This window comes from Apis florea, unplaced genomic scaffold (genome assembly GCF_048593485.1).
Source record: "Apis florea isolate Af1SG1 unplaced genomic scaffold, ASM4859348v1 contig_3391_pilon, whole genome shotgun sequence".
In the NCBI taxonomy this organism is placed as follows: Eukaryota; Metazoa; Arthropoda; class Insecta; order Hymenoptera; family Apidae; genus Apis; species Apis florea.
In genome coordinates this window covers 1,705,871-1,721,580 of record NW_028256754.1, presented here as the reverse complement: position 1 = coordinate 1,721,580, position 15,710 = coordinate 1,705,871, and the positions used below count along the sequence as shown (strand labels likewise).

Genomic DNA, 15,710 nt, shown 5'->3' with positions numbered 1-15,710 from the left:
AATATATATCTAATTTGTTTATTTCTTTTACAATTATGAAAACTGGAAAAAATTATTGATTCATAGAAAGAAGAAAAAAATATAAATTATCTGACAATTTATACAATAATTTGATATGTATAGTTTTAGAAGTTGAATTTAGAAGTAACTAATTATATATGTTAAGAATAAGTTTCGAAATTACTGATATATATAATAATTTATAAATCTTATAATATAATTTTTAAATGAAATTAAAGAATTATTAATTGAAAATAATTAATTCATTAAGAAATGTAATTTAATTATATATATGTAATTAATTTATTAGAAAAATTTCAATATTATTTTTTTTTTTTATTTTTCTCCAATAAAAATCTTAAAATAATATTAAAATGATATTCGATCATTATCAGATATTTATTTTTTGAATTGAATTATTTGAAATATTAATAAAAGAAAAAAAAGTAAAAACCAGATAAATATTTTATCAAATTCAAATCTAATTTTCAAACTTATAATCAAAATAGATTATGTTATTTATAATATAATTACTTAAACTTTTTATTTGCTATTAAATTTGTTTAATATTATTTGCTTAATCGCAAATTTGCATTCAAAACATAATTCAGCATAATTCAAAACATTCATGAAGGAAAAATTCATAAATTAAAGTTTAGTTAAGACAAATTGCAAACATTATTCTTATATTTCTTGATACATAATTTTTTTTTTTAGATAATTATTAAAAATATAATATATTCAATTTTATTTTCTTTACTTTTGTTTTATTCTGATAACTTTAGCTATACTTCATCAAGTTAATCAAAAGATTGAAAAACATATCGACTGACGTAAAATGGATGTTTGAAATCTTATCTATGTATATGTAGTGCATATATATGCACATCTACATACAAACAATGTATAAAAACACATACAACTTCAGTAGGTCGCAAAGTATATTTTCCTTTCATTTTCTGCAACAACCAGTTACGTTTACGACGTCGTCGTTGGAAGTACTGAAGGTTAGGTTGAGATTACTACGTTATATTTGAACTTTCCTCAATTCTCCCTACCACAAATGTTATTGGTTGAACGTTGAACGCGACAGTGCGTAAAGTCCAAGGAGTCGCTTGTGACATTCTTATACGATTTGAAAGGGATACGGTATTTACATTTTTTAATATGTATTTTTTTTATAAATATTTAATCATTTGTTAATTTAATTTAGACAATTTTTCAAGATTTATTTTATTATATTTCATTATTATTATGCTTTTTATATAAATATTTAATAATAAGTATGTAAAATAATGATATAAATATGCCGATACTATTTGCAAGTGATCAAGATTTGTGTTGATTAATATGTTAGTTATTAATATATTAATATCAGTGATTTAATTCATTTTTCTTATTGCAAATATATTTAGTTAAATTTTTAATCATTGAAAATAGTTTAAATTAAATTTTAATATAAATATAAATTCTGTATTTTAATATATATAAAAAGTATATATTAATAAATTAATAAATTTAATTTTTAAATCAATCAAGCTTTGTTCTTTTATATTATTTTTTAATCATAAAAATTTTTTTTTAGATTAATTGTAACTACACGAGACTTAATTTATTGTTCATATACAAATTTTATATAATGGGTCCTTTAACTACAAGAGTTAAATATACTTTTCATTCTCTTTGTACAATTGCTGTAAGAGCATTATCTACCAATGCAATGTTAAATCCAAAAAATGATGTAAAAGAAATAGTACTTAAGTATTTGGATGGAAAAGATAATGGTATTGTAGTATTAGGATTAAATCGACCCACTGCTTCTAATGCTCTTGGCAAAACTTTAACTAGTCAACTAAATGATGCTATTTCTTCCATCAGAGAAGATACAAAATTGCGAGTATTAATTATTCGCAGTTTGGTTCCAAAAATTTTCTGTGCTGGTGCAGATTTAAGAGAAAGAAGAAGGATGGATAATTCAGAAATTTTAAAATTTGTTTCATTTTTAAGAAGTATAACAAATAGTATAGAGACATTACCAACTCCAGTAATATCTGCTATAGATGGTACTGCATTAGGTGGTGGCTTAGAACTTGCTCTAGCTACAGATATTAGAGTTGCAACATCAGATTCCAAAATGGGACTTGTAGAAACAAAATGGGCTATTATTCCTGGAGCAGGTGGCACACAACGACTTCCAAGAATAATTGGAATTGCTAAAGCAAAAGAACTCATTTATACTGCACGTATAGTTGATGGTGAACAAGCTATGGAAATTGGTTTAATAAATCAAGTAGTTCCTCAAAATAAAAGTGGTGATGCTGCTTATCAAACTGCTTTAACAATTGCCAGAGAAATTTTACCTAATGGCCCTATTGGAGTTAAGTAAGTATAAAGATAATATTAAATATTCTCTTTCTAAAAATTGATAAGATAAAATTTGACAAATAAAACAATTTCAAACAATTGGTAACAATTAACTTTATTTAATAAAAAAACTTATTAACTTTCAAAGTTTTTACAAATTTAATTTATAAACATAATACATAATATAACATATTATAGCAGACAATACTTATTTTTTATTTTTATTATATTTTAGAATGGCAAAAACAGCAATGTCGAAAGGTCTTCAAGTATCTATTACAGATGGACTTGAAGTTGAAAAACAATGTTATAATAAAGTTGTGGATACAAAAGATAGAATTGAAGGATTAGCAGCATTCATAACAAAACGTATACCTGTTTATCAAGGAATGTAAATATATCAAAATGAAATATTGAAATATGAATGTTTTACAAATTTGTTACGCTTAATTATTAACATATCAAGAATATGCATTTTAATAGAAACTAAATGTAGGAAATACGCTATTCTTTTACTACATTTTTATAATATGACTAATTTTGATATACATGTTTATGAAAGTTCAAGCACCTTTGTATTTAAGCAGAAATCTACAAAAATAGTAAATTAATACTTAATACAGAAATAATATTATATAAGGTTCATAGTTTTAAGTATTTTTATATGTGATTTAAAATTCCAGAATTTATATAGTTTATATTAATTTTGTTGTTTTAATATATATATGTATATATGCATCTATATACAAAGTTTATTTTTAAAAAATAAAATTATATTTATAAAATTTTATGATTTTTATTCTATTTTATTTATATTTATATTAATATTATCATCTTAAATAAAATAAAAAATATAAGATTATGCTCTATATAAAAATATATGTATATATTCATTCTTTGTTTTTTTTTTTAAATAGAATTTCATTATATGTTTTATGTAAAATCTTTTAGATAGAATATATAGCATATATATATACATACAAATACACACATATATATATAATCAAATAAAAATGAAAAAAAAATGAAATTGAATCTTTTGAATTTATAAATTTTTATTTAAAAAATAGAAAATTAATAAGCAACTTTATTAAAAAAAGAATAATGAAATAAATGTACAATATATGTTATATATCTATCTTAATAAATTTTATAAAACCAATACCCTATTAGATACATATAAAATATATTATGATAACGTATAATATAATCATTTTAAAACTTACTACTTACATTTTTATAAATATCACATAGTATCAACAAAAGCTAATATTAAAGTAATATTTTATAAGATAATATTTTAAAAGAGATATCCTCTATCTTTTTGTACAATTAAGAAAATTATAAGATATAAATCTATTTTGTCATATAATTATGCATATATTTCAAGAATTTGATTGATTAATAAATATAAAATATCAAATACTTTAAATCTTTTTATTATAGCTAGAAAATTTAGGTTCAATTTTTTTAAAAATTTTTTTTTAAAAATGAAAATTTAATACTATAAATGAAATGCAATATAACTTATGTAAATAATATATCTTTTGTATATTAGATAAAATATTTAATGCATTACGCACATTGTACAGGAAATTCCAATTGTTCTTTTTCTCTTCTTTCTTTCATAAGTGTCATAAGAATGTTTAGTTGATTAATTGTATCTTCAGGACATGTCACACGATGTCCAACAGTTAAATCGCTTTCATAAATTTCATAATCATTGCCACCTTCTGTTGTTTTATCACCAAAGAAATGTATTTCATCATATCCTCGAATATGTCTAAGACAGTATGTTTTATCCCAACCAATAGGAAAAACATCAAAAGATATTTGACCTCCTTTAGACATAAAAAAGATATGTTCAATAAAAATTTTAATGAAATAGATAATTTTAATAATTTTTTTAATTAATATATTATAATTAGAAATACTAATGTTAAATATGTTAAATATAATTTTTTGAAATAAATCAGAAGAAAAAATGTAATTATATAATTATATCTATACTGAATATTTATGCAAAATACTTATATAAATATAAAAAATCTTGCTTACCTATACTATATGTTAAAGCAAGATCTGGAAATTCTTTTTTAATAGCTTGAATAAATTTCTGTCGAATTTGATGTTCAAGATCATATTCATAAAATTGAATACGCTCTTCTTTAGTACAATTACGACCAACAGGTGATATATTAATCATACCTGTTCTAAATTCTATAAAAGTTCCACGTTTGAATGGCAAATGTAATTCTGATATATATTTTAAACAAAAATTGATTAAATCTTGCAATGCATCTTCACCAATAATACTTTGAATTGTCTAAAATAAAAAATGAAATTTTAAATAAATATCACAAAAGTACATAGAAAATTTTATAAAATATATTTTCTAATTATGTTGCTTACTTCAGTAGTCAATTGTTTTTCATTTTTAAATGCAATAAGTCCATTCTCTGCGAAAACATATTTATATTTTTCAAATATACTTTTACCACCTAATTGTTCTTTAATCTTGTTTAAATCTGATCCACCGACTACAGCTAAATCAAATTCCTTTCTAACAGTTTCCAAAAGAAATTTTTCCATAGATGGTTTAATTGCCTAATTAGAGAAATTAAATAGGAATTTATTTACAATATATTTTTTATTTTCATTGTATATATACCTGTCTAGGATCTGTAAGTGTGCCATCAACATCAAATAAACATATTATTTTCTTCGTCATAGTAAAATGATATTATATATTTATTTAATCTGAAATATAAATTTCGAAATTAAATTTTTAATAAGAAATGAATATTAAAAAAAATTCATAAAAAAATAAAAATTATTAAAAAATTTTTTATACTAAATATTAAAAATTATTAAAAATATTAAAAATACGAAGTTTATTTTTATCTTTAAAAAACTATCGTATAAAGCAAATACATTACACAAATCACGTGCAAGACTTATTATTATACTTATTATTTTACTTATTATGTTTCTCATTATTATATTATATTAACAATTCTCTTTTTGTAATCTTTTTTGACAGATCGAAATATATTCAAACTTTATATTTATAATAATATCCAAATTTTAATATAATTTATATATTTTTAAGTTAACAAAAAAAAAATAAAAAAATAAAATATAATACATTTTTAATAAAAATATATAATTTTTAGAAACATTATCGAACATTAACATATGTCAATAATGGAATAACAAATATAACCTATTACATGCAATAATTTATTGACATATAAATAAAAACGAAATTAATATTTTATTATATAATATTATATAATGATATAGTTAAATTGACATTTGATTTCTTTTGCTTTCATCGATTACAAAATAAATTTAACATTATATATATTATAAAATAAAAAAAATACAGACGGTGTATAAACTGATACGTGGCTAATTTGACGTGTTCTTCATCAGTTCTGTTTTTATCTAAAATATTATATTTATCTAAAAAATTATATTATAACAATGTTAAAAAGAATCTACTTAAATAAATTTAATTATTTTATCTACCTTATCTTATTACAATTGCGTAATACAAATGCAAACATTACGCCGCATAAAAATGCTGTTTTACTTTTAGGTAAAAAAAATTAAAATGTAAAAAATTGAAATGTATAATTTTATGATTTTTTCATCTAATCTTTGTTTGAATAAAATTTTTAAAATAATAAAAATATTTTATTATTTATACATTATATATTATATATATTATTATATATAAAATGCTATAAAATTTTATTTATTATTTATGAATAATTTTTAATTAAAAAAAAATGTTTCATATTTTTTTATATTTAATCTTATAATAATATAAAATTTTATACTTAACATATAGCTGATGATGGTGGATTTGAAATGAGATCCTATTTGAATAAAATTTGCCAAACACCTAATTTAGATAATTTGGCAAAAGAAAGTTTATTATTTAATAATGCATATTCTTCAGTCAGCAGTTGTTCTCCTAGGTATCATTGTTTTTAATATTATATTTATATTATTATTATATAATATTATATAATATATTATATAATATTATATTAATATTATATCAAATATAATTAATAATTTTAATATTCTTAATACTCTTCAACATTTTATATTATTATTATTATTACTGTATATATATATATTATTACTTTAATACTGTATTTTTATAATTTTTATACATTTTAGTCGTTCCTCTTTACTTACTGGTTTACCAAGTCATCAAAATGGAATGTATGGTCTTCATCATGGAATTCATCATTTTAATTCATTTGAAACAGTTCAAAGTTTACCAAAAATATTGAAAAAAAATAATATAAGAACAGGTACTATCTTTAAAATTTAATAAGTGTAAAATTCAAGAATCATCTATGAATATTTTACAGGTATTATTGGTAAAAAACATGTAGGTCCAAGCAATGTCTATCCATTTGATTTTTCACAAACAGAAGAAAATAATTCTATACTTCAAGTTGGTCGAAACATTACTAAAATTAAACTTTTAGTTAGAGAATTTTTGTCTCAGAATAAAACAAAGTATGAATTTTTTTTAATTTTCAAATTAATTTTTCTCTATTAATATAAAATTTCTATCAAACTATAACTTTATCATTAATAATTTTAAATTACAATATTAAATATAGAAAAAAGAATTAAATATAGTATTTCATTTTTAGGCCCTTTTTTTTATATATTGGATTTCATGATCCTCATCGATGTGGTCATACACATCCAGAATATGGAAATTTTTGTGAAAAATTTGGTAATGGAGATATAGGTATGGGTACTATTCCTGATTGGAATCCAATATATTATCAATGGGAACAAGTAAAAGTTCCATATTTTGTTCAAAATACAGAAGCAGCTAGAAGAGATATTGCTGCTCAATATACAACCATTTCTCGTTTAGATCAAGGTATATTTGTTAAATAAAATTAAATTTAGATAATTAAATTAGATATATTGTTAAATAAAATTAAATTTAGATAATTAAATTAAAATTAGATATTTAAATTATTAAAAATTAATGTCTAACAAAAATATTAATAATATTAAAAAATGTTATTCAAATATGTTATTTATAATAAAAAAAAATAAAAATTAATATTTTTTTTTAAAAAACTTTAAAATGTTAATTTAGTTTGTATTGCATCATTATATAATAATATAGTATATATAATAGTATATATAAGTTGTAAATTACAATAATATATTTTTATTTTAGAGGTAAAAAATTTCTAAATTAATTAATTACCTTTAAAAAAATATATAATTTCTTATTTTATATAATTATATTTTTTTATTACAAATATTCATAAAATTAAAAATTTTATTTTATTCTTTTGAGAAAATTAAATATTAAATGTTATTAATATAATAAATATAAAATACATAATATTATATATATTAAAAATATAATAACATAATAAAATTAGTAATAGATGAATTAGAAATAAACAAGAAATGCTAAAACTTTTATAGGTATAGGATTAATTTTAAAAGAATTGGAAGATGCTGGTTTTAAACATAACACATTAGTGATTTATACATCTGATAATGGTATACCATTTCCAAATGGTCGAACAAATTTATATGAACCAGGTAAATAAAAAATATTATATAATGATTAAATAATCTTTTTTTTAATTAAGATGAAAAATATTAAATATCAAAAAATAATTGTTTACTATGTTAGGATTAGCAGAACCTATGATGATTAGGTCTCCAATTCCTAATCACAGAAAAAATAGTATAACACATAGTTTAACATCTTTATTGGATATTGTACCAACATTATTAGATTGGTTTAACATACCATATATGGATCCATTTGATACAAATGAAGCATCTGTTCCTTTCTTGACTGGAAAATCTCTTCTTCCCCTTCTTATTCAAGGTATATTTAAATTATTTTAGCATTCAATATTCTAATATTATATTTTTGTACATTTGCAGAACCTATAGAAAATAATACAGCTATTTTCGCCAGTCAAACACATCATGAAGTTACTATGTATTATCCCATGCGTGCAATTAGAACCAAAAGATATAAACTTATACATAATATTAATTACAAAATGCCATTTCCAATTGATCAAGATTTTTATGTTTCACCAACATTTCAGGTGACCTATAAAAAAAAAATATAATTATAAATATAAATATAATCATATTAATAAATAATATGAGAAAAATTTATGAAAAAAATCACATTATAAATCATAAATTATAAATGAATATTATTTTTTTTATTTAAAGGATCTTTTGAATAGAACTAGAAATAAACAACCACTTCCATGGTATAAAACATTAGAAAATTATTATGAAAGACCAGAATGGGAATTATATGATCTAAAATATGATCCAGAGGAAAAAAATAATATTGCTTCTAAATCATCAGTAAAAGTAATTAAAATCAAAATATTTTTTATATATTTTAATTGTAATCAATCTTCATCAATCAAAATCAACTTTAAATTATTTTTCAGAATATATTCAATGATTTACAAGAAAGATTATTAAAATGGCAGAAAATAACCAATGATCCTTGGCTTTGCGCACCTACAGGAGTTCTCAATGATATTAAAACTAAAGAACCACAATGTATGCCTCTTCAAAATTTAATTTAAAAATTTTGATTTATTTTTATAATATAAAAATTAGACTTAATTTTTATAATATAAAAAATATTTTCAAATAATACTCATAAATATTCAATATCAACATCATAAGCAATATGAAAGATTTATTATTATCAATTTATTATTATATTTTTTTTATTTAATATTATAGAAATGGTAGAATAGATATTTAAATAAATTGTTAATATTAATAAATATAATGTTTGACTGGAAATATATTATAAATTGTTACATAACAAAATATTACAAATTTTCTTCATTATTTTTACATTAAATATTAAAAAATTTTTATAAAATCTTGTACATTATTATTTTCAATATTATGCAATTTTTGCATATTAGTATTTTTTTAAGTACAAATGACAATTACATACATGTTTCATATTTTAGTTGAAATATATTATTTCCATATATTAATTTAAATTAAATTTTTATGAGTATTAAATTAATGATTTTCTTACTAAACAATAAATTTAATAATTTTATTTAAATATATACTTACTATAATGACTTCTAATCAAAAAAGAGGATGTGATATAGTCACATTTTTTATATCCTTATCACGATGTTTTAAAAGTATTTCATTTAATTGACGAATATAGCTTGATGATTTATTTGCGGATTTCTCTACTGCTTTTAATTCTGTTGATATTTCATTCATCTAAAGTTCAAACGAATTGATAAATATTCAAAAAATAAATTCAATAATGAATATACATTTACATTTCTTTACGAAATCTTACATATTCTTTATATCCTAAATATCTGTTATATTTTTGATTATTATTATAAATTTGTTTCACTTGTATCATAAAAACAAGACACAATAAAAGACCACCGAGCAATACAAGTAAATTTGTATTTTGAAAACTACGTAAAACGAGCATTACTATTGTTGAGGTTATATTTATACTTGAAAAATTTAATTTGAAGTTTTATTTATTTAAACGTATTTATACTAAAATAAAAAATTTCACATTGTATTACATATACAAATAATTTATTTCTAAAATAATTATCATATTAATAAATCACAAATAATAAAATAACTGTTATTTAAAATATCAATTAAGTTAAACTTGATAGTATTCATTGATAGTATTCATTATCAACGCTAGATGTCTTCAATATGCAAACATGATGAAATAAATTGTCAATTTTATTGATTTATGAATACTTATCTATTTTAAATGATAGTCAAAGTACAGACTAGATATGAACATAGAATAGACATGTCATTCAATGTATTTTTGTGTCACATAGTCCGGAGGCTACGTAGTCTCTATTACCATTCTTATGTCACATGCGATATTATCGATTCAAAATAAAATTAAACAATACTAAGCGATGCTACAAAAGGAATTGTAATTAAATCTAGCGATAGCCAATTGTTTTTAACATAAGAATATAATTATGATCGATTTACATATATATAGATTTTAAATTTAGCATGAAATATTATAATGTAAATTATTTTTGGTTTTCACAGATATATTCTCTTGATATAAAATCACTTGAAAATTTTAGATCTTAAAATTTCATAAGAAATTGTGTTTGCTACTTTTTCTCATATTATTATATCTTTCTAATATAAAATTAGTATTTTAGCAAAAATTGTTGCCCAAATTAAAATTTTTATAATAGAAGAAAAAAATATGAATTTTTTCCTTCTATTTTTAATGAGATTTTTTGAGACGAAATTATAATTTTTGTAATATCTAAAATTTTCAATTGAATTTTACAATTTTATATTAAAAAAATATAGTCTAAGGCGAAATATATACATAAAATTTTCTAAAATTTATTTGATGTATTTATTTTATACTAATTTTATATATATCTTTGTTTATTTTTGAATATTTAATTATTTCATAATTGCAAAATCTTAGCTTAGCGACTTATGAATTAAAAAACATTTATTTCTATCACTGAATGATTTTTTTTTATATGTCTTGAGCAATATATTTAATCCCAAATCAGAATCAAATATTATAAACGAAACAATAATATATTAAAATTTTATTTTTGATTTTTTATCTAATGAAACATTTATTAATATATTTTTAAGATTAATTAATTAAAATAATAAGCGATATAATTTCAATGATAATTTGTATATTTAATAAGTAATAATAACTTTTTTCTTTCTTTATTAAATAATTAAACATAATCTAAATTATATTGTTAATTTTAATTTAAAAAAATTAATTTAGAAAAACTTTATAAATGTGTTGATAATAATTTCATAAAAATCTAAAAATAAATAAACTTTACAGTTTTTTAATATATATTATTTCTACAATGTTTTCGAATATTTCAATTCTTGGAATCCATTGTTTCTTTCATTCAGTGTTTTTTTCTAGCTTCAACAAAAAACGCCACATCAGAAATAAGAATCAATATCTCTGTTGGATAACTATAGAACTTTCTTCAGTCCTGAATCTTTTAGAATTATAAAATATTTACTATAGAGAATATACATACATACATAATGGCATACACATATATATATATATATATAATGGCTTAAATCATTAATTTCTTGTATAATCGATTATTCACAAATGAGAAATTTTATAAGAAAATTTATTTTATATCGTTTATTTTATGTTTATGATTTATAAGTGTGTAATTAAAAAATAATATATACTATTATATACTAATACTAACATTATTACTTTATAAATAGAAAGAATTATTTATTGAGCCAAAAAAATATAATGCTTGGCATAAATTATATTATTGAGTTTTTTTTACTTTTTTATTGTTTTTTTTTCTTTAACTTAAATTGCAATATAAAAAATATTATATTAATTCTATTAAAAAGATATAATATATATATTTATTAAAAAGAATATTTCATATTTAAAGGATAATAATTATAAATTAAAATTAAATTTTTTTCTTTTTTAAATATTCATACATACATAATAGATTTCCAATTATTTTTTTAATAAATATTTATGTCACATGATGTTCTTAAATGCCGTTTTCTTCATTTCTTTCAATTGTATTGTAAGATATTATATCTGTTTGAAGTGTCGTTAATTCGTTCTGAAATTAAAATAAATTTGACATAAGTATAAATTAATATTCTTTTTTCTTTTAAATAAATTATTCAAAATATTATTTTATACTATATATATAATATATTTTATTATTATATTTGGATTGAAAATTTTATGATTTCAAAATTTTATAATAAATTAATATTAAATGAAAAAGATTAATTGCATAATAAAAAAGCAGAGAATAATATATAAAAGCAAAAAACAAAATTTATTGTTTAATTTTGCAAAATCTAAATAAGCTTACAAAATAAATGATTATAAGCATGCCAAATAATACATGTATATATATATGAATTCATAATGACAATAATAAAACATCGACATTCTTAAGATTAACTTAAAATCTAACTTAAAAGAAAAAAGTAAGGTTGAAAAAGCTTTTATGTTTATTATAATATTTATTTTAATAAAAATTATAATAAAATTACATTATAATAAAACAAAATTTAATTGTATAATATAATAAAACAAATCAATAAATGATTAAGTAATTAACAATTTTTTTTTATAAAAATATTTCAAAATGATTTTTTAAAAAATATATATTATATGTACAAATACATATTATAATTATTTATTAATTATTACATTTATCTAAATAAAATTGTGTTAAATAAAATTTAATACAATATAATAATTTTTCTTTATTTAATTTACAATTGAATTATTGTTTAAATTATTTTCAATGAATTTTTTTTCAATAATTAAGTATTTTTTAAAAACTTTTAATACTGAAAATAATCTTAATTTATGTTTTTTTCTATAATTTCAAAGAATTCAAATTTTAGACGAAATTTTAGACGAATAAATTATATATGAGTTAAATTTTTTTAATTATTTTTATAATGAAATATAATGCAAATAGTAAGTGAGAACTAATGAATTATAATTCACAAAATTTTTTTCATTTATCAATTTTACTGCTTGAGAACATTAATCTAAATAAAATAAATGAACGAATTCTTAAAACCAGTTTCACGAATGTCAGCTCTTATTATACGAATGAGAAGTTATTGGTAAAAGGGAGAATCAGTGACCTTATATTATTTAAACCATCTTTTTTCTTAGTATATTTCAGTAAATGATGTTCAATCAATTCGATTATTTTATCAATACACATAATGTAATTATATAATAATATATAAATCAATCAAATTGAATAAATCAATTTTTAATGGAAATCAATTGAATAAATTTTTTAATGAAAATCAATGTTCAAAAAAAATTTCAATATTATCTTGTATATCTTAAATAAAATAAATACTTTTATTCATAAGTTATCAAATATATGTCTCAGAATTCATGAATATAATATTAATATTAATTAATTATTTATATCGTAAGAAAATATTATATTTTAATTAATGTTTTATTTCTAGTAATTTTAAAATAAATCCTAATTTTAAGTACCAACAATTAAGGAAGTGAGAGTATAAGAATAAACTACTAATTATTAAATTATTGTAATAAATTAGTGAAATGATTACCAATTAAAATATGCCTATATATAAAATTCAATTACAATATTTTTACAATATTTTCTAATAATTTAATTATTAATTAATTTATATTTCAAAAATAACATAAAGTTTTGAAATTCAAAAACTATATATTGAATTTCAAAGCATTTTGAGGTTTCAAACTTTTGAAAGTCTTATTCCTATCTTTTTATTTCAAAATTTGGGAATTCTGCCTCATTTTGTAATATATGCTTATTCATAGGTATTTACATTTTGCTTTCTGATATTTTTACATACCAAAGATAACAGAGACTGTTATTTATAACTAGAGATTTATCGGTATTATTGGTAAGAAAAATAGATATCATCGGAAATTCCCTGTTCAAATAATAGGTTTTTTGATCAGGTTTTTTACTGTTCCTGCTAAGTGGCAACAAAGATACAAATTTACCATAATGTATATATATATACTGTATTCGTCCATTATACTGTTCGTGAACTAATGATTAACGATTTACTCTTCACGAAGAGAAGCCATCGTTATTTATTTTAATCTATGAATTGGATTTAGAATAATGGGTTTAAAAATCTTTTTTTTTTTCTTAAGTAAATTAAGCTATTGCTTATTTTCAATGGTTCATAGCAAGCTTGTATCAAAAAGTGTGTACCATAATATATGATTCGTTATTATTATTATTATTATTATTACATCTATAGTATCCAAATAAAATTTTAATCCGCTTTTCAATAAAATTTAAAGCGTATAATATTATAAATGATTTAAATATTGTATTTCATTTATATTATTAATTTTCTAAAAATTATAGAAGAAAGATGAAATAAATAAATTATATTTTCATTTTCATAAAATTTAAGTCTTTATTTATTTATATAAATATATATATATTAAATTATTATATATTTTTTTCAAAATATCATAGTAAAAATTTTTTTCAAAATATGGAAAATATTCTAATTATGATTTACAAATATATAAATGATATATGAATAATACACAAAAATATTGATTAAAGCTTATTTATTAAGTTATAAACAATTGAAGTTTGTATTAGATGAAGTGAGAAATAGAATGAATTTCGCTCTATTTTTGTTTCACCAGTGCAGTATTGCACTATCTCTCTTCATATATTTAATATGAACTTAAATTGATTATGATTTAATAAATAAATCTCAACTGATATTTTTTTACATTAACTTTTGTTTGGAAGAACTTCTAGAATCATATTTAAATTAATCTTGTATGAATGATAAGACTATTATAATATAAAATTTAAGCCCATTTATATTATGTGATTATTTTTACAAAAAATTTAATTTTCTATAATAAATCGTAATATTTTCTTTACAAAAATTTTATATATATATATATATATATAGAGAGAGAGAGAGAGAGAGAGAGAGAGAGAGAGAGAGAGAGAGAGAGAAAGAGCTTAACATTATTATATGTTTATACAATTTTAATCTTAATTTTAATATCATATATCCTATTACTTATTTTCGAAAAAATTTCTTACGATTTATGAATATTTATTCAAACAAATTTTTTAAATAATTTATTAGATTGAATAATAAATTCATTCATAAAAATTTTGTCATTTTGTTTAAAGATAAAGATATCTTTTTGTATTTTTTAAATTGTTTAATAATTGTTTATGAACAATTTATATATCTAAACTTGCAAAGATTAGAGATACTAATTACTATATGTACTTATATGCTTTACTATATGTAAATTACTGTTACCATTAAATATTACTATTTTTCTATTTTCTATGCAATTAAATAATAATTAAAAACAATATTTATAATAGTTTCAAAATATTTTGAATTATTTAAAAAATTTATAGCTATATATATATAAATTTAAAAAAAAGTGTAAAAGCAGTGATATTTTTATAGAATTAATATTTTATCAAATAATTTTTTCAATAACTACTTTTCCAATTTGAATAGTTTTACAAGTTCTTTTCGATAAATTTATATAATTATATTATTTTATAATAAATTTTTTTGAAATTTTCTTTTTAGAAATATTTTAAGTATTATATTTTTTAATGCTAGAATATAATAATTATAAATCAGAATTGTGGAAATATATCATATCTAATAAATATGGCATATTGAAAAATGACGTTTTTACAAAT

The 15,710-nt window shown here is 18.9% G+C and overlaps 4 protein-coding genes across 13 annotated transcripts in view; 2 read left to right on the top strand and 2 right to left on the bottom strand.

Moving 5' to 3' along the window:
• Positions 1-934: 934 nt before the first annotated feature.
• On the top strand, positions 935-3,149 carry LOC100863310 (methylglutaconyl-CoA hydratase, mitochondrial). The gene is made up of 3 exons (XM_031919606.2): positions 935-1,149; positions 1,586-2,382; positions 2,600-3,149. The coding sequence occupies exons 2-3, from the start codon at positions 1,640-1,642 to the stop codon at positions 2,757-2,759; spliced, it is 903 nt and encodes a 300-aa protein (XP_031775466.2). The 5' UTR covers positions 935-1,149; positions 1,586-1,639; the 3' UTR covers positions 2,760-3,149.
• On the bottom strand, positions 2,464-8,315 carry Pmm2 (phosphomannomutase). Of its 9 annotated transcripts, XM_086912514.1 has the most exons (7): positions 5,899-5,987; positions 5,758-5,814; positions 5,036-5,124; positions 4,777-4,971; positions 4,423-4,690; positions 3,948-4,205; positions 2,464-2,955 (listed from the first exon to the last, which is right to left on the bottom strand). In XM_086912514.1, the coding sequence occupies exons 3-7, from the start codon at positions 5,093-5,095 to the stop codon at positions 2,918-2,920; spliced, it is 819 nt and encodes a 272-aa protein (XP_086768640.1). In that variant the 5' UTR covers positions 5,096-5,124; positions 5,758-5,814; positions 5,899-5,987; the 3' UTR covers positions 2,464-2,917. The 9 variants fall into 9 exon arrangements, with proteins under 9 accessions (XP_086768640.1, XP_086768643.1, XP_086768644.1 ...); XM_086912517.1 differs by lacking the exons at positions 5,758-5,814; positions 5,899-5,987 and adding an exon at positions 8,189-8,315; XM_086912518.1 differs by lacking the exons at positions 5,758-5,814; positions 5,899-5,987 and adding an exon at positions 6,218-6,330.
• On the top strand, positions 5,550-9,255 carry Sgsh (N-sulfoglucosamine sulfohydrolase). Its single transcript, XM_003698103.4, has 10 exons — positions 5,550-5,968; positions 6,224-6,353; positions 6,562-6,698; positions 6,759-6,909; positions 7,050-7,288; positions 7,855-7,974; positions 8,069-8,269; positions 8,329-8,498; positions 8,632-8,778; positions 8,862-9,255. The coding sequence occupies exons 1-10, from the start codon at positions 5,854-5,856 to the stop codon at positions 9,000-9,002; spliced, it is 1,551 nt and encodes a 516-aa protein (XP_003698151.2). The 5' UTR covers positions 5,550-5,853; the 3' UTR covers positions 9,003-9,255.
• wun (wunen) overlaps positions 8,292-15,710 on the bottom strand; it is a 100,572-nt gene continuing 93,153 nt past the window's right edge. Inside the window, exons 8-9 of one of the 2 annotated variants that reach the window (XM_086912512.1) lie at positions 9,517-9,675; positions 8,292-8,503 (exon numbers count right to left, since the gene is read on the bottom strand). In XM_086912512.1, the coding sequence (XP_086768638.1) occupies positions 9,532-9,675 (144 nt within the window). In that variant the 3' untranslated portion in view covers positions 8,292-8,503; positions 9,517-9,531. Of the gene's footprint in view, positions 8,504-9,516; positions 9,676-11,598; positions 12,069-15,710 lie in introns of those variants that run through there. The other variant, XM_086912510.1, reaches the window with a different exon arrangement.